Genomic DNA, 24,783 nt, shown 5'->3' with positions numbered 1-24,783 from the left:
ACTGCGGCGTTTATTCGATCACACGCTAGTCTTAACGCGTAGGAAGACACTGCGTAACAAGTTGTAATTAGACGTAATGAATCTCTCTAAAGTGCTTTCTGTACTATTGTCCAGCAGAAGTAACTATAGATCTACTAGTCCCTTGAGAGGTTATTATTACTATTATTAGCCAGTGTTAAATCACCTTAGGTAATACATTTCAAAATTTTCGTATACTTTGACAATATTAATTAGTATTTACACCTAATTTGATCAAATTATGATTTTGTGATATTGTTGTTTTGTCATATGCGTTTGGCAATCTTTCATTTTAGTTGCATATTATTCGAACAGTGTAGTGGAGCTAATAGGCCTACGGTATTTGGGCACTTTTTTTACAACCACCGTCGTTGTTTTTAATATTTTGTCAGAAACACTCACTTTGTACTTTGGACCATTTAATCAAGTTATAATGATTGAAAGCATTAATCTACGTAAAGTTTGGCGTACTTTTTATTCGCGACACTGGTCGGCGTTTATTCTCAACACTGGTCGGCGTTTATTCGTAACAACACTGGGCGGCGTTTATTCGCAACACTGGGTGGCGTTTATTCGTAACACTAGGTGGCGTTTATTCGCGACACTAGGTGGCGTTTATTCGTAACACTGGTCGGCGTTTATTCTCAACACTGGTCGGCGTTTATTCTCAACACTGGTCGGCGTTTATTCTCAACACTGGTCGGCGTTTATTCTCAACACTGGTCGGCGTTTATTCGCGACACTGGTCGGCGTTTATTCTCAACACTAGGTGGCGTTTATTCGTAACACTGGTCGGCGTTTATTCTCAACACTGGGTGGAGTTTATTCGTAACACTGGTCGGCGTTTATTCTCAACACTAGGTGGCGTTTATTCGTAACACTGGTACTCGGCGTTTATTCACAACACTGGGTGGAGTTTATTCGCAACACTAGGTGGCGTTTATTCTCAACACTAGGTGGCGTTTATTCACAACACTGGGTGGAGTTTATTCCCAACACTGGTCGGCGTTTATTCTCAACACTAGGTGGCGTTTATTCGTAACACTGGGCGGCGTTTATTCTCAACACAGGGTGGAGTTTATTCGTAACAACACTGGTCGGCGTTTATTCTCAACACTGGGTGGAGTTTATTCGTAACACTGGGCGGCGTTGATTCGCAACACTAGGTGGCGTTTATTCACAACACTCGATGGCGTTTATTCAAAGGAGGCGTTTAGTATTCTATAATTACGGTAAATGAACAACATTCATCACAATAATAAATGTAATTACATTAGTAGTTACATACACAACGACTAAGATAATTATAATGGCCTGTTTCCAAATTCATGGTTATATAAACTCAAAATGGACAATATCACTAATGTGTTTAGACAATTCAATCCTATCCCTCCTTTAAGAAAACCGCGTTTTATATCTCTTTTATTTTTAAGAAGCCGTTATTCCACCTACGCAATGATGACGTTGCGAGTGTTCTGCTGCCAAACTCAACGAGTTTAATTAGTGCAGCGTTGTCTGTTCATTGCTCATTAGTGAACTTCTCTATCAAGCGAACGTATGCTTTGTTGTAACCTTCAGAGGAGAAACAGATGTTGCGTGGATAGATAGACAGCTAGCCGTTTTTGTTTTTTGTGCGTTGGCAATGTTTGTTTATATCCCCCGGTCTATTTGTTAACATTTTGAACCAATTGGTTGTTAGTTCGTGCATAGTACTACAGTGATTTCAGCTACTGTCACTATTGCACTACAAGTAGACAGGCATACTATCTAAGTATAGCATTTCTATTGCTAAGTCTCTACTACCACAGCCGCTATTAAACTCTACCTAATTCCACCACCAACGTAATAATTGGGTTGCTACTTGTAGCTATTTTTTACTAATACCATAACCGCTGTGCAGTATATTTTTTTCCTTTCAAATTGGTACGCTATTGTGATCTACCAACTGTTTTGATTTGTATATTTCCTACTAATGCTCTAAAGCAATAAGAGTCAATTGTGGTGAAATCATTCGTTTACGCTACCCTGGATGCTCTAGGCCTACACTATTGAGAAAGTATCATTTCCGCAATACTTTAATGGAAAATATTCTTCTGTAAACCTTGCTGTGCTCGACGGAAACCAAATTAGAATGATTGTTCGGTTAACATGGCTAAAACACGTTCAATTGCTCTGAGATGTTTCTTCTTTTCTGTGTTCTACATCATCTATCTATGTATTGGAGCCACGGTGTTTTCCACAATTGAGGAACCGCACGAGGATAACTTAAAAGACGATATTCGGCAGCTAACTCAGGATTTTCTTGATGAGAACAGTTGTGTTAATCTTGGTAGCCTGGAAAGCCTAATAGAAGAAGTTATTGTTGCGAATGATTACGGAATATCATGGAAATTGAACGGAACAAAATATACTAATTGGGACTTTTGGTCTTCTCTTTTCTTCAGTACAACTTTACTAACAACTATTGGTAAGTTAGTACATTGCTTTACTAACAACTATTGGTAAGTTAGTACATTGCTTTACTAACAACTATTGGTAAGTTAGTACATTGCTTTACTAACAACTATTTTTAAGTTAGTACATTGCAAATTATAAACTTTTACAGGACAATTGTTATTGGTGATATGCCCAATGATGTGTATTTTAACTTTGGAATAAAGGGTTTCGTTTTAGTTGTAATTTCCCGATAGAAAACTCCTTCATTGTCTTGAGTAATTTCAGTGTTATGAAATAAATACTGCTGCTTTTCTTCAGAAATAATATAGTAATTATAATGGTAAGATAATATATATAGATTGTAATTAGAAAGGTAAAAGTGTACCGTATATTTTATTGTTTGATATGCCGCCTAAAGATGGTATATTTTAACTACTGCAGAAAAAAGTTTGTTCCTCTCTTCTTTCAATGACCAGTAACAAAACTTTTTTCCTTGATGTGTTTTTTCTAATTATTATTGTCTTCTATACATTTAAATTGAGCTATTTATATTTATTACATTAACATTATTCGTCATTACATCAATATTCATCGTCATCATATTAATATTTATTGTCATCACATCAATATTAATCGTCATCACATCAAAATTAATCGTCATCACATCAATATTCATCGTCATCACATCAATATTCATCATCATTAGATTATTATTCATCGTCATCAATTGATATTAAGATTCGGCAACTAATAGGCTTAGGCCTACAGATAATATTTTGAGAATAGGCCTACATTTCCAACACAAACACTCGACAAAGGAGGATGTAGCCACATGTTATGTAACTCATGGTCACTAGTAGAATTCAACCATCCGTTAGAGGAAATTATAGGAATTAATGTATTATTACTCCATGGTCATTTATTCGTATTTATACTTATTGGAAAGCTGTTGATTTTGGTAAAAATAAGTTAGGCCTACCATGTAGAAAATAGACTTGACAGTAATGTAGTAAAAGTTCTAAATAAAACAAAGAGACAACATATCAAACTTATTATTCAAAATAATCAAACAATGGAAATTTGCAAAAATTATCTTTTATCAAGTTATTTATTTTATTGACCCCTGTTTTCCATTCAATGTCAAATTACTATTGCTATATTTATCTTGGATTAACAAACGTATTGGTATGTAGCCTTATAACTTTGCGAGTGTATTATTTTCGCGAAAATTAAATGTAATGTTAAATGTACATTGTTATAATTTCATTATAACTTGCCATCTTTTAATACTACAATAATTACATTATGTCACGAGAAAAACCAATCAGTTGATTATAATTACAAATAAATCACATTTATTGGATGTTTGTCGTCGATGTAATTCCTAAATGAAAAGGTATGAATTGACGTTAAAGTGACACAATTACATTTTGCCTTGAAATTATTCATAACCAGTCGTAATAGGTGCTAAATTGCATTCTGTCAGTTTGCTTGCTATAGCGTGCTTGTGATTTCATTTGTCACAATCAATAATTGTTAACTGTTTCTAATTATGTCACCGTTAGGTGTTAGATATTGTTTACTTAAAGATGTGTTTTCCCCCGGAAAAATGAAGATTAAGTAAATCAGATTTTGGATAGGTTATTTTGTAGTTTTAATAAAGTTAATCACTTTCGTAGAAAAAAAATGTTAAAACAATTTTTTCACTTATAGAATGCAAAAAAAAATGGTTAAATTCAACCAAAACCCCACTGGCTGGCAACCAATTTGACTATTTTTTACTTTAAATTACAGTTTCTCCAGGTAAATACATTAATGTTTTTCTATCAAATTTTTGGTCAAAATGGATAACTATAGGGCCTAGACCTAGATGTAATATTATGTGACATTAAAACGGCATATTCAGAAAAAAGAAATATTTTTTGCAATACATCTTTAAGATTATAGATCTTTAAGCTTGAGTTTTTTTTTTTCAAGCCAGGCCAAGACCTCATGACGTTAATGAATAATCAAAGAAGACAAAAACAGAATTCCAATACTTTCATTAAATGATTGTTAGATACTATCTTTTGAAACACTCTTTATTAATTAAACGTTGTCTTTTTAGGCCAGCCGTATGGTAACGGTATCGTTTTACCTGTAATCTAGAACGCGTAGGTGGTAACACTATACTTAACAATAAAATGAAGACTTCTGTAAATTAGGTAATCTTTTTCTACGATAGGCCTATTAATTATTTTCGCCTGTATCTTTCAGTGGATAGAAAGCAGTAGGCCTACTTTGGAATGCTTTTCCTCTTCACGTTAGGAACCTCGCGTGCCTTAAAAACTCATTGTTACTTTATTGCTTTTTATAAATAAATATATACTTTTTATTGTCACTTTTTACTCTTATTAGTTAAATTTTAAGATTTGGTAACTTTAAAAAAAAATTAAATTTTTTTTTTATCAATTTTGTGTCATTTGAACATTATTTAAAGAAGAAGAATTGCAATGACACCGAAACTAGGCCTGTTAATGGGAAGATGTAACCTTTTAACTTAATACTGCAGGCCTATTTATTTCTCTAAAAACATCGTATAGGCCTGAAAACAAAGTACATTACGCTTTTAATCAAATCTTCTTAAAGGTTACCATTTTGGTATCTATTGTTTAGCTCTTATGAACATCTGTTTTCTAAGTTAGCAAAGGATCAATTTCATGATCTATTTAGCATAATTAAATTGGAAATGTTTACAAAATATGTACAGTAGTATTTTGTTGTCAACAAAGAATTGTTGATCTAGGATTACCTATAAGCAGCTAAACTTTCCAAAAAATGTCATTCGAAATGCAAAACACTTTTGAACAGAATGAGACCAACCAACAACGACAAAACTTTAAAAACGTTCCACAACAATATTTGTTAAAGTTGTAGGCAAATTCTGAAAATTTCGAGTTTGTTCCTGTCTTTCTTCACTGGATAGTGAGTAGGCCTAAGTAAACAATTAACGAGAAGATAGTTTTTTAAATAAATCCTTTTTTAGTGTCGATCCTTCTCTGCTGCTTATTTCTAGGCTCGTTCTGTTTCATTATTTAAAATCAAAATGTACGTGACCAGGGAAGATTTTACTATTTCTTGGGTGTGACAAACCTACAATACTATGGAAAAAACGATCGAACTAGTCGAAATCTTGAACAGATGACAACATTTGAAACAAGAGACGTAATTCGTATCTCATCTTTTTTGCTCTGTTTTTACTTTTATTGTAGGAATTATTGAATATCTTAAAGAACTGTTTATCACAAGGTTAATAATCATAAATTCCTAAGAATTTTACAGTGATTTAATGAGTACAAAATGGGCTTATCGAAAATCCTGAATATTCTAAACAACGAATCTTAAACCTTTACGACATAAAAACTGTCAGAATACCTTGCTTCTGTTTAATATATTGAGTCATTAAGGCTAATTAAGACCATTTACTAGGCTTCTTCAGTTTCCAAGCAATACCCTAGAACTCTTAGAAGATGTTAACACGAATGTGCGGGGGTGGTTAGGCAGATCTGGGTTAGGCCGGTTCTTGAACTAGTCATCTGGCGGTCATAACCCATTCTCTCTCCTTGTGAAATATCAGTGTCTGATACGCTCGTGTTTTTTTCTTTTTTTACAAGATGCTCATCTACGTAGAGTAGATCAAAGATGATCATGGTTGTAATCAATCAGTTAATTATAGTGAGGATGAGTCAGTAACAAAGAGTCGTTTTAATGGGTTTGTCATATTTAATATAAATGGTTATTGTTGATTACAAGTTATATCGTACTAGGCCTATAATGAAGTCTTAGTATCCGGTTGTCCATAATAAAGACAACCATTACAATGACAAACTTTAATATGCAAAATATTCATTTTTAAAAACCGGTAAGTATAATAATAACGCTTAAGTGATGTTATTATAATTATATTACTACATTACTGTATGGTTTAGTTTTAGGAAAAATTTCATGCGAGATCGGTAAATTGAATGGTAACTCCACTTCGATAATGTTTAAAAAAGACTTGCGATTGAATTGTTATTTTATCGGGAGGAAATCCATGGTTGAATCTACAAACTAGGCCTAATTATTTATGGTTCACCTGGAAACATTTCATTTGACACGTTGTCCTATTATTAAAACGTAACTAAAATCAAATTCGATTTTTCAAGATAATGTTACCAATATTCTAGCCTATCTGAATAGGCCTATAGAATTAAGCTTACAATCGAATTGCCAATATAGTGACGGCTAATGGGCTTACTATCGAATGGTCAAAATGTATCAATCATGGCTACTGACGAATGATGCTATAGGATCGGGATCTTCTTATAAATTTCTTTTTTCATACTCGGGCATTGTACATGGTCGAGTCTGGGTTCCGGACGGAGTTTTGCTTAACATTAGTAAAAGATAAATATTTTGGCACATATGGCGTTTCATACGTATACTACTTAGACAAAAAACAAAACGTCGACTGGGGCAATTCTATACATAGGCCAACGTAGGCCGTATACTGTTCAAATATGAAACATAATTCTCCTGTTCACAAAAAAAAACTTTTTAAAAAACCCACTACACCCATCGGCTGTGATGAAATCAAGATGAATTCGTAGTACACAGAGGAGAATCACTAAAATCTACAGTTTTATACAGATCTGTGCCATTTTGTATATACAGAACAGACTACAGTAGTTGATTGGAAAGAACAATCAGTTGTAATCATGTACTAGCAATCAATATTTAATTTCATAGAATACACATTATTCGTTTTAATTATTCGTTATTATTTGTTCGCATTATTGTCAATATTCCAGTTCGTATATGAAACATAGTTTACTTGCAACCATATACATTGATCCCCTTACCTCAACGTATTCTTTTTCAATCCGTAATAAATTTTTTTTGCTAATTAAATGTCAAACTATTAATAACCTGAGTAAATTTACACAATATATTTATACCATATACTCTTGTTTGAAGAAGCGAAAGGGTTGACGTCACGCCAATGAGTGTCAATTAAAAGGTTGTCAGAATTACAATACCTTTTAGTAAACAATATTGACTGCAGAATCAGTTGAGTGTTTCAACAACGAGTGCCTCAAGGGTAATATGTGGTAACAGATAAAGTATACCTAATAAAATCTGTGTTTATCTATACACTGATAATATTACGTTTTGGTTTATTAACAGTTCAATAATATGTAATGTTGATACAGATGTATTCATTTTTTGTATGTTTGTTTCAATCTGTCCAAAAACTAACAAATGCCCTGATGACAATGTGTTTTCCAAAGGATTGGCACTTTCTCGCTGTCCTAATTTACCGTTTTGATTTTTGCCCATTTTATTTATTATTCCATTGTATAATAACAAATTCCCTGATAGTTTTGCACTTTCTGACTGTATTAATTTACGTTTTGATTTAGTATTTTATACTTAGTTTATTTGTATCTCTGCATAGGCCTACTAACTAAATGAGAGATAATTATTCTGGGCACTTTCTTTATGACTGTTTTTACTTTATCAATTTGATATTATCGTTTTGCTTATTTTATTTTATTTGTAAACCTCTTCGAGATGATCCGGCGACAGACACCAATGATTTCCATTTTCCTCAGTACCGTAACTTGCCTGTTGATTTGTACATATTAACAAATATAGTTATACAGAGCAGAAGAAATAATGCAACGGGTAAAACAACTGTCATTTCTTAACCATCGCCTTCCAAAGATAATACCAACAAAATAGTTTAAATTAATGCAACAAATTATATACAATTGAAAAATACATAGACAAATATGTTATTCATGAAACTGTACAAACTACAAAAATTATATAATAAAAATATAACAAGGTAAGCACACATTGTACAATATAGAAATTTTGATTTATCAGTTGTGGTTGAAATTAATAAGTATAGAATTGTCTACATTTTCATACTTTTGATTATTTCCAACAGGATCAGATGTAGGCCTACGTATAAAATATTCTTTTCCCCGTGAATAAAGTATATAGGCTTATAAAGTTATTTTACTTTACGCGGCTGAAATCGTAAGTGTAAATATATACAGCTTGTAAAATTAAATAATTGTTATTATACTGTCTGTTTAAAAACCAAACAATACAGAGTAACTTTAAAACAAATGTACGTAGGCGGAGTCGAATGGAACAGCTTGTAATCAGTGACAGATGTCATATGAGTACGTGAATGTAATAGTGTATCTCATCACGTCTCAATATTGCTGGTGTGCTAGACTTGCCCCAAGTCTGTATTATTGTCTGTTTTATTTTTTTATTTCGATGTTTGTCTGAAAACACAAGCTCAAGTAGTAGGCCCAGTAGGAGTTTTTACTTAATTGGTAAAAAGATAAATATGTTGGAATACGTATAATATAATACGTATGCCAACATATTTATCTTTTTACCAATATTAAGTAAAAACTCCTACTGGTGTGCGATCATCGTCATAATCTAATAGAGATATGAGCGCCAGATTATTAATCTAAAAGTCGTTGGTTCGAGTATATCCGAGAAAAAACCCTTCGCAACAAATCTCGCGACTCTAGGCAGAATTAATTAGATTAAAAAATACGTGATATGGCCTACACAGACGCATGCGTATAAACCAGTCGCTTTTTGTGTTTGGACAGGAGCATCAGAGTACGGAAGAAGGGCTTCTAATTTACGTCAGAGTTGGTAAAAACGCGTTTATGTAGGTGTGAAACAGACAATATGAAATATTATATTTGTAATTACAATTGCGGCGGTCTTCTTTCAACACATGCATTCGTAAAGTTCAATGTTAATTAAGTCTAGCTTTTTAATGAAGAGTATTTCTAAAGGTGATTGAACTTTTAGATATTAAAAGCATCTTGCAAACGCGAATACAGCTGTAATTCAACATTATTTCACCAAAAAAATTCTTTAGGTGTATGTACCGTATGTTTATTAGACTTACCCCAAGTCTGTATTCATTGTCTTTTTTTAAAATTTATTTGTTTTTATTTCGATTTTGTCTGAAAATGGAGTATCCAAAATCAAGTAGTATACGTATGAAACGCCATATGTGCCAAAATATTTATCTTTTTACTAATATTAAGACAAAACTCCGTCTGAAACAAAGACTATGTGTTTATGTGTGCACTGTAAATCCCTAACGCATTGTATTTATTCATCGATCATTGTTTGAAATTATAATTCATACTACAGTATGTGATAATCCGTCTATTCTCGAGTGATATTCGAGGGCTGTTCTATAGTTTAACTGTCAGTTTCCTATACAAATAAGCCTCATATTTGAATAAATATAGGTAGGCTAACCTTTGTTATCAGTGTTTATGTTAATTAGTGTTAGGTAGATGTACATTTTATCTGACGAACGTGCAGTCTGGTCCTCTTTCAAAAAAGCATTTCGATTACACGACTCCGATCGACGACAAAACATCGCTAAACTATATCAATCAAATTGCTAACCCTATCAGTTACATGGTAATGTTCAACTGCTTTTAACTATGTTTTCGTAAATCGTTTAAGTCTGACAGATAACTATACCGTAGTAATGTTAAAGTTCATCACAGGCGTTTGACTAAGTAATATATACGGCAAAGCCCTAATAGTGAAAACGTTTACGTAAAAATGTATTATTTAATATTTATAACGAAAATTGTGTTGAGCTACAGCTTCATTCGGTGTGCCTTTTTTCCGGGTGGACGGTGGACGAAGAATAAATTAACAAAACATAACCTGATATATGAACAGAAGGGTGTATACGCATGCGTAGATTAATATTGTTTACGTCTATACAATTATCTTCTCCGTTCAAAAAACGAAAGCTCAATAGTTTACGTATATAGTATGGCGCGTGTGGCGCAGTCTGTTAGACGTTCGTGATATCAAGGTTCGAATCCAACTCTCGACGCATTGCTTGTATCTTTAGTAGGCAAGATACATTACTTACGTTTGCCTCTTCAGCCAGGTGTATAAATGGGAAACCGGTTAGATCAAGACATAAGTTTGCGCTGTAGCTGCATTATGGGACTATGGTTATGTTTGATCCCCAAAAAATGACTGGGGTATCCGGTAATAATGTTCAGCGCTTAGATGCTTCACAACATTAGGCGCTATATAAATCCAGGATATTATTATTATTAACTAGTGTTGAGTTGCGCACGTATTTATATATATATATATATTCTATAGGTTCCTATGTAGGTTGAGCATTATTAAAACTTTGTTTGTTTGTTTGTTTAAATTAATGTTATTTATATATTTCATTGTAGGTTACGGCCATGCATCTCCATTGTCTACATCAGGAAAAGCGTTCTGTGTTGTTTACATCACCATCGGCGTTCCAGTAACCTTATTGTTCCTAGGTCGATTGATGGCACTTCTTGGAAAATGTTCAGATAAGCTGTTGCGGTACTTACGAAACAAACTAAGTGAGTTGTAACGATACCCAATGACTATTAATACATACAAGTAGTATCAGTTTAATGAGATCCAAACTCTAAGTGCTGGCATCATTGATGAGAATCTTTGAATTCCTATGTTAATATAACAACAACAATGAGTTACAAATGCTGAAACCAAAGGGCAGAAAGCCATTCTCTCATTTTGAGACACAAAACGCAGAATATAAATCTTTACCTTTTTAACAAGATAAATTAAATAATACTCCCCTTTTTAACAATGGGAAGAACTTATTTAGTTTCATTTATTTATTATCATATATTTAATTATCTTACTCTAAAGGTCTGTCTACACTATCAAACTTTATGTGCCAAAAAATGTGATGTGCCAATGATGATGTCATATCACTACCATATTTGGGCATATCACTACCATTTATGTCAATTCAAAACGAAATAGTACTACACCAGAAAACAAGACAAATACATCCAATTGTTCTCATTTCTTATGTAGACCTTATGTAAGAATGGAGAATCATGTTAGTTACGAGGAGACGACATGGAAATGTAATCTAAAACTGTTTATCACATTTAATTTTACCAAATTCCTATCAATTTTCAGATTACAAAGTGGCAAAACTAAGCATAAACCTCCTGCATCTATCAATATTGGTACTTACGATATTGGCTTTTATGGTTTTTATACCGGCCGCTGTATTCACTGTACTTGAACCGAAATGGAGGTACTTTGACAGTTTTTATTTCATCTTTATTTCAACGACAACAGTCGGCTTGGGTGATTTTGTACCTGGACAACAAGCTGAACAATTTGGATGGACAAGATTATCAAGAAACATATACCTGGTTTTGGTATCTGGTACGTTATTGTTTGCTTTGTCTTCAAACAAAATTACAGCAAAATTTAATTTGCAAACGTGTGAATCGAGTTAGCAAAATAAGTTTGTCAGTATTGGAATACTGCAGAAAATAGTTGGCAGACTGAGATTTGGAATAAGAACAATGTTATTTTAGTTCACAAACATTTTAGTAAACTTGTTTATCACAAAAAAATAATACAGCGTAACTAATGCAAACTAGTTGCTGTTGTTTGCCAATGTGTGTCTAGCAAACTGTCTGAAAAACGAGTTTGCTCTTTTTCTATTTTGTCAATTATGGTTGTAGACTAAAGTTTATTAGTGTAGAACACGGGCGGGAGTGTTGAGAAGAATCATGTGCACAGTCTACACTAGAAAACTAAATTTGTGTTTGAAATCTGGTTCGAGTTTTTTCGATTTTAAACTACAGATTTCTAGTGTAGATTTATGTTTTCTGTGCTCTGTTCTACAATAGAACACTTGGAAACTTTTCTTTACAAATTCAACAGGAGGTTGCTCGAGTTTTCAAGTGTACCCTAAGACTTTAAATCACCTTTCAAAACTTTGGCAAATTTTGGAGTTTGAAAACGTCTGAGTGTTTCAGGTCTATGCAATGCATATCAGATAGAGAGCTACACGTTCAGCAGTTGTTAAATCCCTTTCTACTATTTTGTATTCAAAACGTATTTTGTTATGAAAATCACGCTTTTAGATCATCTATATAGTAATAGCCATCACATCTTAGTTGACAATAACTTGTCACTTGATTCCCTAGCGTCTCATCTCACATAATCGTCACTTGTTATATAACGTAATTTCTTCTGTAAGGTCTTTACAATTTTACATGTAATTTTACATTTCCGGAATCTTTCATCATATTACAACTCCTTCTAAAACGTCTGTCATTGTTGGTACAAGTAAATACAAGCATTTATATCATTATTTTAAGTAAGTCACTTGAGTTAACAAAATCAATCATATGGTTATTATACGAGCAATATGTGACTGCACGTCAAAGGTTAAATTCGCATTCATTATCCCATTTCAATTACCATTATTAACTTATTCCAACAATCTTAAATTTATAACTAGATTTGAACTCGTCACTGCGGACGAGTTAGGTTATCCGCGAAAACGCAACGTCTAATATACACGTAGAATACATAGGTCTGACGTGAAAACTAATTTTCGTTATTCGTTACATATTGGTAATTTTGGCGAGGATTGCATGCCATACTGTAGGTGAACCGAATTTCGAGAAAATTCGACAACGTGTTGTGTTGTGGTATGTCGTTGGTAAACTCCATGTTGGTTTTTAAGAGTCGCTCTCTGATAATATTGTTACAAATACCATTTTATATCGTCGAACTTCAACGATTAAATAAATAAATAACAAACTCAAGTTTGTTGAGAATTGATATACTATAAGAAATAGGTAAGAAATTATGTGGATTGTTTGATTTGTAGTTGTTTTGTAATTGATACTTACTAACGATACCCTAGCCTACTATAGATATACGGAAGGATGTCAGACTTTCAGAGATGGCAAACGTCGTGACGTTTTTCAGCCCGATGGCTTTCGTAGCAGCACGACAATCGTGTATGGCCATGTGTATGTTAAATACGGTCCCGGTAAATACGAACAAATATGTCTGCTACATTCATAGTGTACCTAGGCCTAGCCTGTACAAGAATACTTGTTGTTTTTAGTAGGACTAAACGGCGCTAGGTTCCCTTTTGCACCTGGCTTATATTATATTAACTCTTACTCTAGCTTAATTTTTAGTTGTATAAATTATTAAAGAGAAGAAACAATGACTCGTTCTTCTTACAATAGCATGTTGTCTAGGCTTACTCCAGTAGTCCTAGTAGTAGTGACGTAGGTCAGCGCAGTTCTCTTTCGCACCTGTCATTGTTACAAATATTGTGGATGTTTTGATCACAATTTGTATTGATATTTATAATAATAATATATTTTTGTCTTGTAGCTGTTGGAAGAGATACACAATTGTTTCTACTTTAGTATCTCCAGAATATTGTAAGTAGTGTATATTAAATAAATAGTTTGTAGAGATGATTAATGATTTCATGATTGGGAGTGAACTGTTGCCTGTTATTTTGTAGGCATTTTCTATTATGAAACATTTACATAATTCAGATTTTATTGTTTGTGTATAAAATAAGTTTATTTGAGGAAATTTCTTAATTTTTCAGACCTCGATTAAGAAGCATGTTGATTTGGAAAAAGTGTTAATGTTGTTTATTGCCAATTATTAATGTTTTTCCTTGGTTTTTTTTAGATTGTAGAAAATATACAGTGTCAGCTACAGCTGTGAGTATTAGTAGATTATCTGCTAAACAGAGAAAACATATTTTCCTTACTTTGTGAACTGTTGCCTGTTATTTTGTAGGCATTTTCTATTATGAAACATTTACATCATTCAGATTTTATGGTTTGTGAATAAAATATTAAATGAAATTAGCATTGAGACAACATGTAGGCCCCAATTAGCCGACCCATACCCAAAGTCATTTTGAGGAAATTTCTAAATTTTTCAGACATTGATTAAGAAGCTTGTTGATTTGGAAAAAGTGTTAATGTTGTTTATTGCCATTATCAATGTTTTTCCTTGTTTTTTTTAGATTGTAGAAAATTAACAGTTTCAGCTACAGCTGTGAGTATTAGTAGATTATCTGTTAAACGGAGAAAACATATTTTCCTTGCTTTGTGAACTGTTGCCTGTTATTTTGTAGGCATTTTATATTATGAAACATTTAAATAATTCAGATTTTATGGTTTGTGAATGAGATATTAAATGAAAGTAGTATTGAGACAACATGTAGACCCCAATCAGCCGGCCCATACCCAAAGTTATTTTGAGGAAATTTCTTAATTTTTCAGACATTGATTAAGAAGCATGTTGATTTAGGAAAAGGGTTAATGTTGTTTATTGCCATTATCAATGTTTTTCCTTGTTGTTTTTAGATTGTAGAAAATTAACAGTTTCAGCTACAGCTGTGAGTATTAGTAGATTATCTGTTAAACGGAGAAAACATATTTTCCTTACTTTGTGAACAGTTGCCTGTTATTTTGTAGGCATTTTCTATTATGAAACATTTACAGCATTCAGATTTTATGGTTTGTGAATAAAATATTAAATGAAATTAGCATTGAGACAACATGTAGGCCCTAACCAGCTGTCTCATACCCAAAGTCATTTTGAGGAATTTCTTAATTTTTCAGACCTCGATTAAGAAGCATGTTGATTTGGAAAAAGTGTTAATGTTGTTTATTGCCAATTATTAATGTTTTTCCTTGTTTTTTTTTTTAGATTGTAGAAAATATACAGTGTCAGCTACAGCTGTGAGTATCAGTAGATTATCTGCTAAACAGAGAAAACATATTTTCCTTACTTTTTTCACTTTTTGAACTGTTGCCTGTTATTTTGTAGGCATTTTCTATTATGAAACATTTACATAATTCAGATTTTATTGTTTGTGATCAAACAATTAAATGAAATTACCATTGAGACAACATGTAGGCCGCAATCAGCCGGCCCATACCCAAAGTCATTTTGAGGAAATTTCCTAATTTTTCAGACATTGATTAAGAAGCATGTAGATTTGGAAAAAGTGTTAATGTTGTTTATTGCCATTATCAATGTTTTTCCTTGTTTTTTTTAGATTGTAGAAAATTAACAGTTTCAGCTACAGCTGTGAGTATTAGTAGATTATCTGTTAAACGGAGAAAACATATTTTCCTTACTTTGTGAACTGTTGCCTGTTATTTTGTAGGCATTTTATATTATGAAACATTTACATAATTCAGATTTTATGGTTTGTGAATAAGATATTAAATGAAAGTAGTATTGAGACAACATGTAGACCCCAATCAGCCGGCCCATACCCAAAGTTATTTTGAGAAAATTTCTTAATTTTTCAGACATTGATTAAGAAGCATGTTGATTTAGCAAAAGGGTTAATGTTGTTTATTGCCATTATCAATGTTTTTTCTTGTTGTTTTTAGATTGTAGAAAATATACAGTTTTAGCTACAGCTGTGAGTATTAGTAGATTATCTGTTAAACGGAGAAAACATATTTTCCTTACTTTATGAACAGTTGCCTGTTATTTTGTAGGCATTTTCTATTATGAAACATTTACAGCATTCAGATTTTATGGTTTGTGAATAAAATATTAAATGAAATTAGCATTGAGAAAACATGTAGGCCCTTACCAGCTGTCTCATACCCAAAGTCATTTTGAGGAATTTCTAAATTTTTCAGACCTCGATTAAGAAGCATGTTGATTTGGAAAAAGTGTTAATGTTGTTTATTGCCAATTATTAATGTTTTTCCTTGTTTTTTTTTAGATTGTAGAAAATATACAGTGTCAGCTACAGCTGTGAGTATTAGTAGATTATCTGCTAAACAGAGAAAACATATTTTCTTTACTTTGTGAACTGTTGCTTGTTATTTTGTAGGCATTTTCTATTATGAAACATTTACATCATTCAGATTTTATGGTTTGTGAATAAAATATTAAATGAAATTAGCATTGAGACAACATGTAGGCCCCAATTAGCCGACCCATACCCAAAGTCATTTTGAGGAAATTTCTAAATTTTTCAGACATTGATTAAGAAGCTTGTTGATTTGGAAAAAGTGTTAATGTTGTTTATTGCCATTATCAATGTTTTTCCTTGTTTTTTTTTAGATTGTAGAAAATATACAGTTTCAGCTACAGCTGTGAGTATCAGTAGATTATCTGTTAAACGGAGAAAACATATTTTCCTACTTTGTGAACTGTTGCCTGTTATTTTGTAAACATTTTCTATTATGAAACATTTACGTAATTCAGATTTTATTGTTTGTGATCAAATAATTAAATGAAATTACCATTGAGACAACATGTAGGCCGCAATGAGCCGGCCCATACCCAAAGTCATTTTGAGGAAATTTCCTAATTTTTCAGACATTGATTAAGAAGCATATTGATTTGGAAAAAGTGTTAATGTTGTTTATTGCCATTATCAATGTTTTTCCTTGTTTTTTTTAGATTGTAGAAAATTAACAGTTTCAGCTACAGCTGTGAGTATTAGTAGATTATCTGTTAAACGGAGAAAACATATTTTCCTTACTTTGTGAACTGTTGCCTGTTATTTTGTAGGCATTTTATATTATGAAACATTTAAATAATTCAGATTTTATGGTTTGTGAATACAATATTAAATGAAAGTAGTATTGAGACAACATGTAGGCCCTAACCAGCCGTCCCATACCTAAAGTCATTTTAAGGAAATTTCTTAATTTTTCAGACCTCGATTAAGAAGCATGTTGATTTGGAAAAAGTGTTAATGTTGTTTATTGCCAATTATTGATGTTTTTCCTTGTTTTGTTTTTTTAGATTGTAGAAAATATACAGTGTCAGCTACAGCTGTGAGTATTAGTAGATTATCTGTTAAACGGAGAAAACATATTTTCTTTACTTTGTGAACCGTTGCCTGTTATTTTGTAGGCATTTTCTATTATGTAACATTTACATCATTCAGATTTTATGGTTTGTGAATAAAATATTAAATGAAATTAGCATTAAGACAACATGTAGGCCTAACCAGCTGTCTCATACCCAAAGTCATTTTGAGAAATTTCTTAATTTTTCAGACATTGATTAAGAAGCATGTTGATTTGGAAAAAGTGTTAATGTTGTTTATTGCCAATTATTAATGTTTTTCCTTGTTTTTTTTTTTTTTTAGATTGTAGAACATATACAGTGTCAGCTACAGCTGTGAGTATTAGTATATTATCTGTTAAACGGATAAAACATATTTTCTTTACTTTGTGAACCGTTGCCTGTTATTTTGTAGGCATGTTCTATTATGAAACATTTACATAATTCAGATTTTATGGTTTGTGAATAAAATATTAAATGAAATTAGCATTGAGACAACATGTAGGCCCTAACCAGCTGTCTAATACCCAAATTCATTTTGAGAAAATTTCTTAATTTTTCAGACATTGATTAAGAAGCATGTTGATTTTGAAAAAGTGTTAATGTTGTTTATTGCCATTATTAATGATTTTCCTTTTATTTTTTAGATTGTAGTTGTACAGAAAATATACAGTGCCAGTTACAGCTGTGAGTATTAGAAAATTATCTGTAAAACGGAAAAAACATATTTTCCTTACTTTATGCCCTCCAATAATTGATAAACATGTGTTGTTTGTAAATTTACTATACTGAGTGACCAAATATTTTTGTGTATAAAATTCTATTTTATTAGAACATTGAATAATTAAACCTATTTTCAGATTAATTTTGAAGGTGAAATTGTTATGAAAGAATTTGTTTCCGACACATTCCATGTAATGAAGTTTTGACATATTTTTAAGTCAAAATATCTTCTATAGTGATTTATTTATATTGTATAAACCAAAGTCACAAATATATTATCACAATTTACTTCAAAAATTGGGACAATCATCCTTTTTAACATAAATGTGGTGGTCAGTTTCTCCAGAAATAAATTTGCAATTTTATAAAATGGGTCTATCCTGAATTTAGTAATGAGTTGGTCCTAATTTGTTTTGCTAGGCCCAATAGATCATGTTACATTCCACAGGGGGGATGTGTATATTATTATTTAGGTATTTGTAAAAACATTGATTTATCTACTGATTCAATTTATAATTGTTTGACTGTAATTCTTAGTACTGTACAGTGTATCTTAAAATTAATAACTAACTCTTTTTTTTTTCTTTTATTGTAGGTGACTGTCTTATATAAACCCACTGGATCTCAGAAGAGATCCGGGTCTTTAGAAAAAGATCCACTCTCCAAAGAGAGTTTCTACGAGGGGTTACCGAATTTTAATATTTATGCACAATTTCTTTTTAAACATTTTTTAAAAGTATCTTTAAAACATTCTTGAAGTAAACAGAAGTTTATCGCAAGGAAAAAACTAATAAACAAAAGTTTATTACAAACAATTTTTGCAAAAGCAAAAGTGTAAAACCTTGAAGATAACAGAAGTTAATCACAAGGAAACAACTAATAAACAAAAGTTTATTACAAAACCATTTTTGCAAAAGCAAAAGTGTAAAACCTTGAAGATAACAGAAGTTAATCACAAGGAAACAATTAATAAACAAAAGTTTATTACAAAACCATTTTTGCAAAAGCAAAAGTGTAAAGTTAAAGTTTGATTATACAAACAAAAGTTTGAAGAATAAAACAGAAGCTTATTATAAAAAAATAAATATTAAACAGAGTTTATTACAAAAGAATTAATTAAAGAAGATTTAAATATCACTTTTATTTGAATCTGTTATTAAGTAGAATTGTAAAAAGAATAAAAATTAGAATCTGAAACTATTTAGCATAACCAAGTATTACAGAGAAGTTTAAATTAATATAAAGTATTTCATCAAGCCAATATTAAGCAGAAGCTAATTTTTTTATTCAGTGAAATTGTATAATCGAATTATTGAAAAAAAGCAGACAAAAAAAATATTGACAAAGAGAAAAGAAATTAGGACAAAAGTTAAAAGTCATAGAAACAAAAGACAATATAAAGTTGATTTGTTTTTGGAATTTTTAATAATTTATTTTGTTGTAGCAAGGATTTCTTTTTTGAAGTTTGAATTGATAAAAAGAACCTAATTGTAATATTCATTGGAATTGCAGAATACATTTTAATTTAATTTGTAAACAAAGATTATAAATTTGAAGAAATTTGTTTCTTATACAAATTTTGAATAATGGATATGGAATTCATAGCAGTAGTTGGTATCTTTTTGTTGATTATCTTTACAATGATAATTTATTTGTGTAAGAATGTGAATAAAGAAGTTACAAGTAAAAAGCAGATTTTTGTCAATACAACTGGTAATGTTAATAATGGAGTTATGGATAAGACAGCAGAATTTAAAATAGTTGTTAATGACATCTTGGACCTACTTGATGAATGCTGTTCAACTGAGAATGTCAAAGACAAGAGAAATGATGATACAGGTAATGTCAATTGTGAATTTATGAAAGATACAACTGAATTTAAAGGAATAATTGATGATATCATAAACATATTATCTTATGGTACAGAGGTCACTTCAGAGTTTGATGATACATGCGATTTCTGTAATATTGAAGTGAAAGTAGACAATTGCATAACATGTGACCGTTGTAGTCAATATTTTCATGTGAAATGTGTAAGAGATGTTTTTGAAGACAAACTATGTAATTCCAGGGTAATTTGGATTTGTTCAATGTGTGGGAATAGTAATTTAGTTGATAACATGTTGGGTGAAATAGGTATTCCCTGTCATTTCAATAGATATACGATTCTAGAACCTGATGAATCTGTCACTTCAGACTTTCCAGAATTAACGAAAAATAAAGAAAAACGTTGTAATAATGCAAAATTAAAATGTCAACAAACAGGAAGTGAAGATTTACTTGGTAGTGATTGGATGAGAGTAAGATCAAAGAAAAGAACCGACAACAGAAAAAAAAGATGTAAAAATAGAGGAAATAAGAAAAGGAGAAAGTGCGTTATAAATGGTATAATTATAGAACCAGGTGTAAAATATATCGGCAAAGGTGTAAAAGATTTCTATGAAAGACGAAATAATAACAAAATGGAATGGAACATGAATACAAGTACTTATAGAGAATACAAGGAAAATGACGAAATGAATGGTAAGCTTATGTGTGATGTTTTGAAAAATACAAAGGTAACAAACGGAATACAACAACAATCAGGTGGTGGTTCGAAACGAAATAGCAAGGGTCGTTTTGTCAAAAGTAAGAAGATTGATAACAAAGAATCACAAGATAATATGAACCTGAATTTAAAACACCACAAGAATGATTGCGATACTATGGAACGGATTGGCGAAGATATTATTTTAATGAAAGGTAAAAATGACAATTCAGAAATGAAAACTGATGACGACTTTAAAATGAAATGTACTGAAGAAAACGACAACACAGCGACTGACGATGTGAAATCACAAAATAGTAGCAAAATGAATGACAGAACTAATAGATTTGATAGTAATGTTACAGATCATAAAAATCAAACATGTGCAAGTTGTGAATTTGACGAAAACGAAGTATCGATAATTGATGACGGATCTAAAAAAGCAGTGACTGAAAAAATTAGGTCCCATACTAAACCTAAATGTGACCAACATGCTATCGATGTGGATATTGAAGTTTTAACCAAAAATAATTTTTCGGAAGAATTGATAATCGATGAGAGATCAAAACAAAAGAATGCACCAATAAGGCAGAATACACAATCAATAAATGAATTACAACTATATAATAGTAATGATAATAATATAACTGTAGCACAGGGTAGTTTTAATCAAGGGAATTATAGATTTGGCTTTGCAGGTGGTAAACAGTGTGTTGCAAATAGTCTTGTAGCTATTCTTTATTCTACAAAGATGAATGGAAATGAATTTTACACCAAAGACCTTGATACAATATTGACTCTTGGAAATGAGTTGTACCGTTACATTCAAAAAGATTCCACTATGCATGAGGACCTTTTGATGATTTCTGAACTGCCGAAAGAATTGGATATCTTGGATAACACATTTGTAATATCTCCAAAAGAATCAGTTTTTGGCATAATAGATGGGAATCTCGAATTTATGGCTGAATATGGAGCCTTGTCATTAAACCAAGCTCTTGAACAAGAATTACACCAACATGATGCATTTTTTATGAATTTTAACAGAAGCACATTTTCTATTATTAAACGTGTAAATGGTTTCCTTATATTTGATCCACATGCAAGAGATCGATTTGGTTGTGTTAGTGAGCATGGAAAGAGTATTTTACTTTACAGTCCATCTTGGCAAGGTGTGTACGACTATTGTATAAGATTAGCAAGGTCAATGAACTGTAATTTACATGACACCGAGTTTGAACTGACTGGTGTAAATATTGAAAATAAGTCTATGATTTTATGTTCCGCTTCTGTGCTCGATGATAATTGTGAACAAAGCAACTTGGGAAACGTCGATGTTGATGAACCTAGTACGTCTTATCAGTATAAATGTAGTTCAAGATTACCAGACAAGAATATTGATTATAAAGTTAAAGGCAAAACACATAATAAAGAAGGTCATGTCTCATCAAGTAATGAATGGCAAAGTGATAGTGATATTGAAATTGTTAATGTTCAGTATGGAGAAAGACCTGACAAGAATTTTAAATTTATTCCAATCTCAGAAGCACAAAAGAAAAACATGTGTAAAGAAGTAGGCATTCATTGTGAACATACCGATATGAATTGTGGTATTAACAGAACTAGTCAGATTGGACATCCTCTTCAAATTACGAATATTACAGGTGATGGTAATTGTTTTTATCGTGCAATTTCATACATTATTTCTGGGACTGAAGATAATCATTTACTTTTAAGAAGAGCAATTACTAATCATTTATTGGAAACTGATGACTTATTTATTAATACATTTAGTCACGAATATAGATCAGTTAAGGAATATGTGTTTAAAAAAAGAGTAATGGATAATGGAAGGTGGGCATCCAATACTGAAATAAGTGCAATGGCAAACTTGCTTAATACAGATATTTATTCATTTAATGATCAGCTTTTGACGTGGCAATTGTTTTCTGCTAAAAAGCCAGGAAGAATAGATGATGTTACAACTGACAATGGTATATATATTTTGTACACCATGAATGTGCATTTTAATGTAGTAGAATCTGTCAATGTGAGTCAAAATAATGTTCAGGAAACAACAGGACAAGTTGATATGAATGTGACATCCCACAATAAACTGTCAAATACAGAGGCGAAGTTTTTGGTAAAGGATTCTACAACAAAGAAACGAAAGCAAACGGAAAAAGAACCTTGTGACACATTTGAAGATATAGAACCAAAACACAAACAGAGTAAAACTGTTGAAAAACCTTGTTCAGAAAGCAGAGTAAAAATATTGAGCAGAAAACGAAAACAATCTTATAGAATTAAAAAAGAAAGAGAAAAGAATCGACAAAGAATTAAACGGGAAAGAGAAGAAAACAATAATTCAAAAGAAACAAATGAAATCGGAAACAAATATCAAAGTGATTCTGTATACAGAGAGGAAAAAAAACGCAAAGTAAAAGAGGCACAAAAAATAAGATATGGTGATGATGATTATAAATTCCAAAAGAGGAAAGAAAACCGAGAAAGACAACACAAAATGTATAAATGTGAACCTGAATATAATGTTAAGTTACGAAATAAAGCTAAACATAACTACAACATTGATTTGGGTTACCGAAAAACCAAAAAAGAAACCAAAAAGAATCGATACAACAATGATACAATGTTTAGGCATAAAACTATACAAAATAATAAACAAAGAAATAAGGAGAGGTATCACAATGATCCACAATTTCGACAAAATTTGAAGCAAATATTATCAGAGAAGTATTGTAATAACTCACAATTCAGAGAAAACCTTACCCAAAAAATGGCAGAAAAGTATCGGAGTAATTTTAAATTTCGACAAAACCTTAAGCATAAATTGGCAGAGAAGTATCGGAATAATTTGAAATTTCGGCAAAACTGTAAGCAGAAATTGGCAGAGAAGTATCGGAGTAATTTGAAATTTAGACAAAAATGCAAAGACGAATTGGCAGAAAAGTATAGGAATAATTTGAAATTTAGACAAAAATGCAAAGACAAATTGGCAGAAAAGTATAGGAGTAATTTGAAATTTAGACAAAACTGTAAACAAAAATTGGCTGAGAAATATCGAGGTAATTTAAAATTCCGTCAAAGGTGTAAGCAAAAGTGTAAGCAAAGATTTACAGAAAAGTATCATGGTGATGAAGGGTTCCGGAAAACAATCATGAAGAAAAATATGAAAAATCGGGAAAAAATCAAAACAGAAAACACTAATTTTAATATTGTTTTAGAAAACTTCAAGAAAACAGTTTCTCGTGGTCCTGAATATGTTTGTTGTGTTTGCTTTAAATTGTTATTCAAAGATCAAGTTATGAAGTGCATCAAAGCTAAATACAAAAATCAGGCTTGTATAAATGAAAAGTATTTGCATATTTGCAATAATGAAAGTAATAAACATTGTCAATTTGTCGAATCACCAAGGTGTTGTTTATGGATTTGTTTCACATGCCACAGGAAAATGTTAAACGGGAAAGTTCCTGCAGAAGCCAATTCAAACAATTTACAACTACACGATATTCCTCCTGAGCTCAGGTGTTTAAATAATTTAGAGCAGCATTTGATTGGATTAAACATTCCTTTTATGAAATTAATGAATTTACCTAAAGGTGGACAGCATGGAATACATGGACCTGTTGTATGTGTACCTTCAAATACTATTGAAACTGTTAAAATGCTGCCTAGACCACAGGTTGATGATCAATTAATATCCGTAAAATTGAAGCGAAAGTTGTCTTACAAAGGTTATTACAAATATAAATTTGTTAACACTGCCAATGTTATTCAAGCTCTTAAATATTTACAAGATCATAACAAGTGCTATTTTGATATAGCTATTAATGAAGAATGGCACAATTATTTATCTGAAGATTACATCGAAAGTGAAACTACTAATGAAGATGAAAACAATGAAGAAGAAGAAAGAGAAGAAGAAGTAGAAGATCGATTATGTGGTGTTACCTTTGATACAAGTCTTCAACCTGTTGACAGGCGACAGAATTTGGTTGATGAATATTTTAATGACATAATTTGTTGTGCACCATGTGAAAATAATAGTCCTATTGCATTGTTAAGTAATAAAAGCAATGAAGCAAAATCATTTCCAGTGTTATTTCCAACAGGACAACCAACATTCCATGATACGAGAGATGTTAAAATAACACTTGGACGTTATTTTCACAATAGATTAATGCATATAGATAACAGGTTTGCACAAAATACAGAATTCATATTTTATGCTCAATCTTTATATGAACTTCAACAAATTTTATCAAGTATTTCCATTGCATTGCGAAAAGGGTCAAGTAAAAAGGATG

At 31.5% G+C, this 24,783-nt stretch overlaps 1 protein-coding gene and 2 long non-coding RNA genes across 3 annotated transcripts in view; all 3 read left to right on the top strand.

Moving 5' to 3' along the window:
* Window positions 1-1,547: 1,547 nt before the first annotated feature.
* The window catches only part of LOC140060200 (potassium channel subfamily K member 1-like), a 34,597-nt gene continuing 11,361 nt past the window's right edge, over window positions 1,548-24,783 (top strand). Inside the window, exons 1-3 of the mRNA XM_072106311.1 lie at window positions 1,548-2,485; window positions 10,752-10,910; window positions 11,503-11,757. Of these exons, the coding sequence (XP_071962412.1) occupies window positions 2,167-2,485; window positions 10,752-10,910; window positions 11,503-11,757 (733 nt within the window). The 5' untranslated portion in view covers window positions 1,548-2,166. The remainder of the gene's footprint in view (window positions 2,486-10,751; window positions 10,911-11,502; window positions 11,758-24,783) is intronic.
* Window positions 12,988-14,082, top strand: LOC140060244 (uncharacterized). The gene is made up of 3 exons (XR_011847302.1): window positions 12,988-13,190; window positions 13,744-13,793; window positions 14,056-14,082. It is a non-coding gene; the product is annotated as an uncharacterized lncRNA (long non-coding RNA).
* LOC140059994 (uncharacterized) lies at window positions 14,742-16,149 on the top strand. Its single transcript, XR_011847269.1, has 5 exons — window positions 14,742-14,773; window positions 15,088-15,119; window positions 15,440-15,471; window positions 15,783-15,814; window positions 16,127-16,149. It is a non-coding gene; the product is annotated as an uncharacterized lncRNA (long non-coding RNA).

The sequence above is a fragment of the Antedon mediterranea genome, chromosome 10, assembly GCF_964355755.1.
Source record: "Antedon mediterranea chromosome 10, ecAntMedi1.1, whole genome shotgun sequence".
NCBI classification, from domain to species: Eukaryota; Metazoa; Echinodermata; class Crinoidea; order Comatulida; family Antedonidae; genus Antedon; species Antedon mediterranea.
Note: the sequence above shows the minus strand (reverse complement) of the source record. Positions and strands in the feature narration are given on the sequence as shown.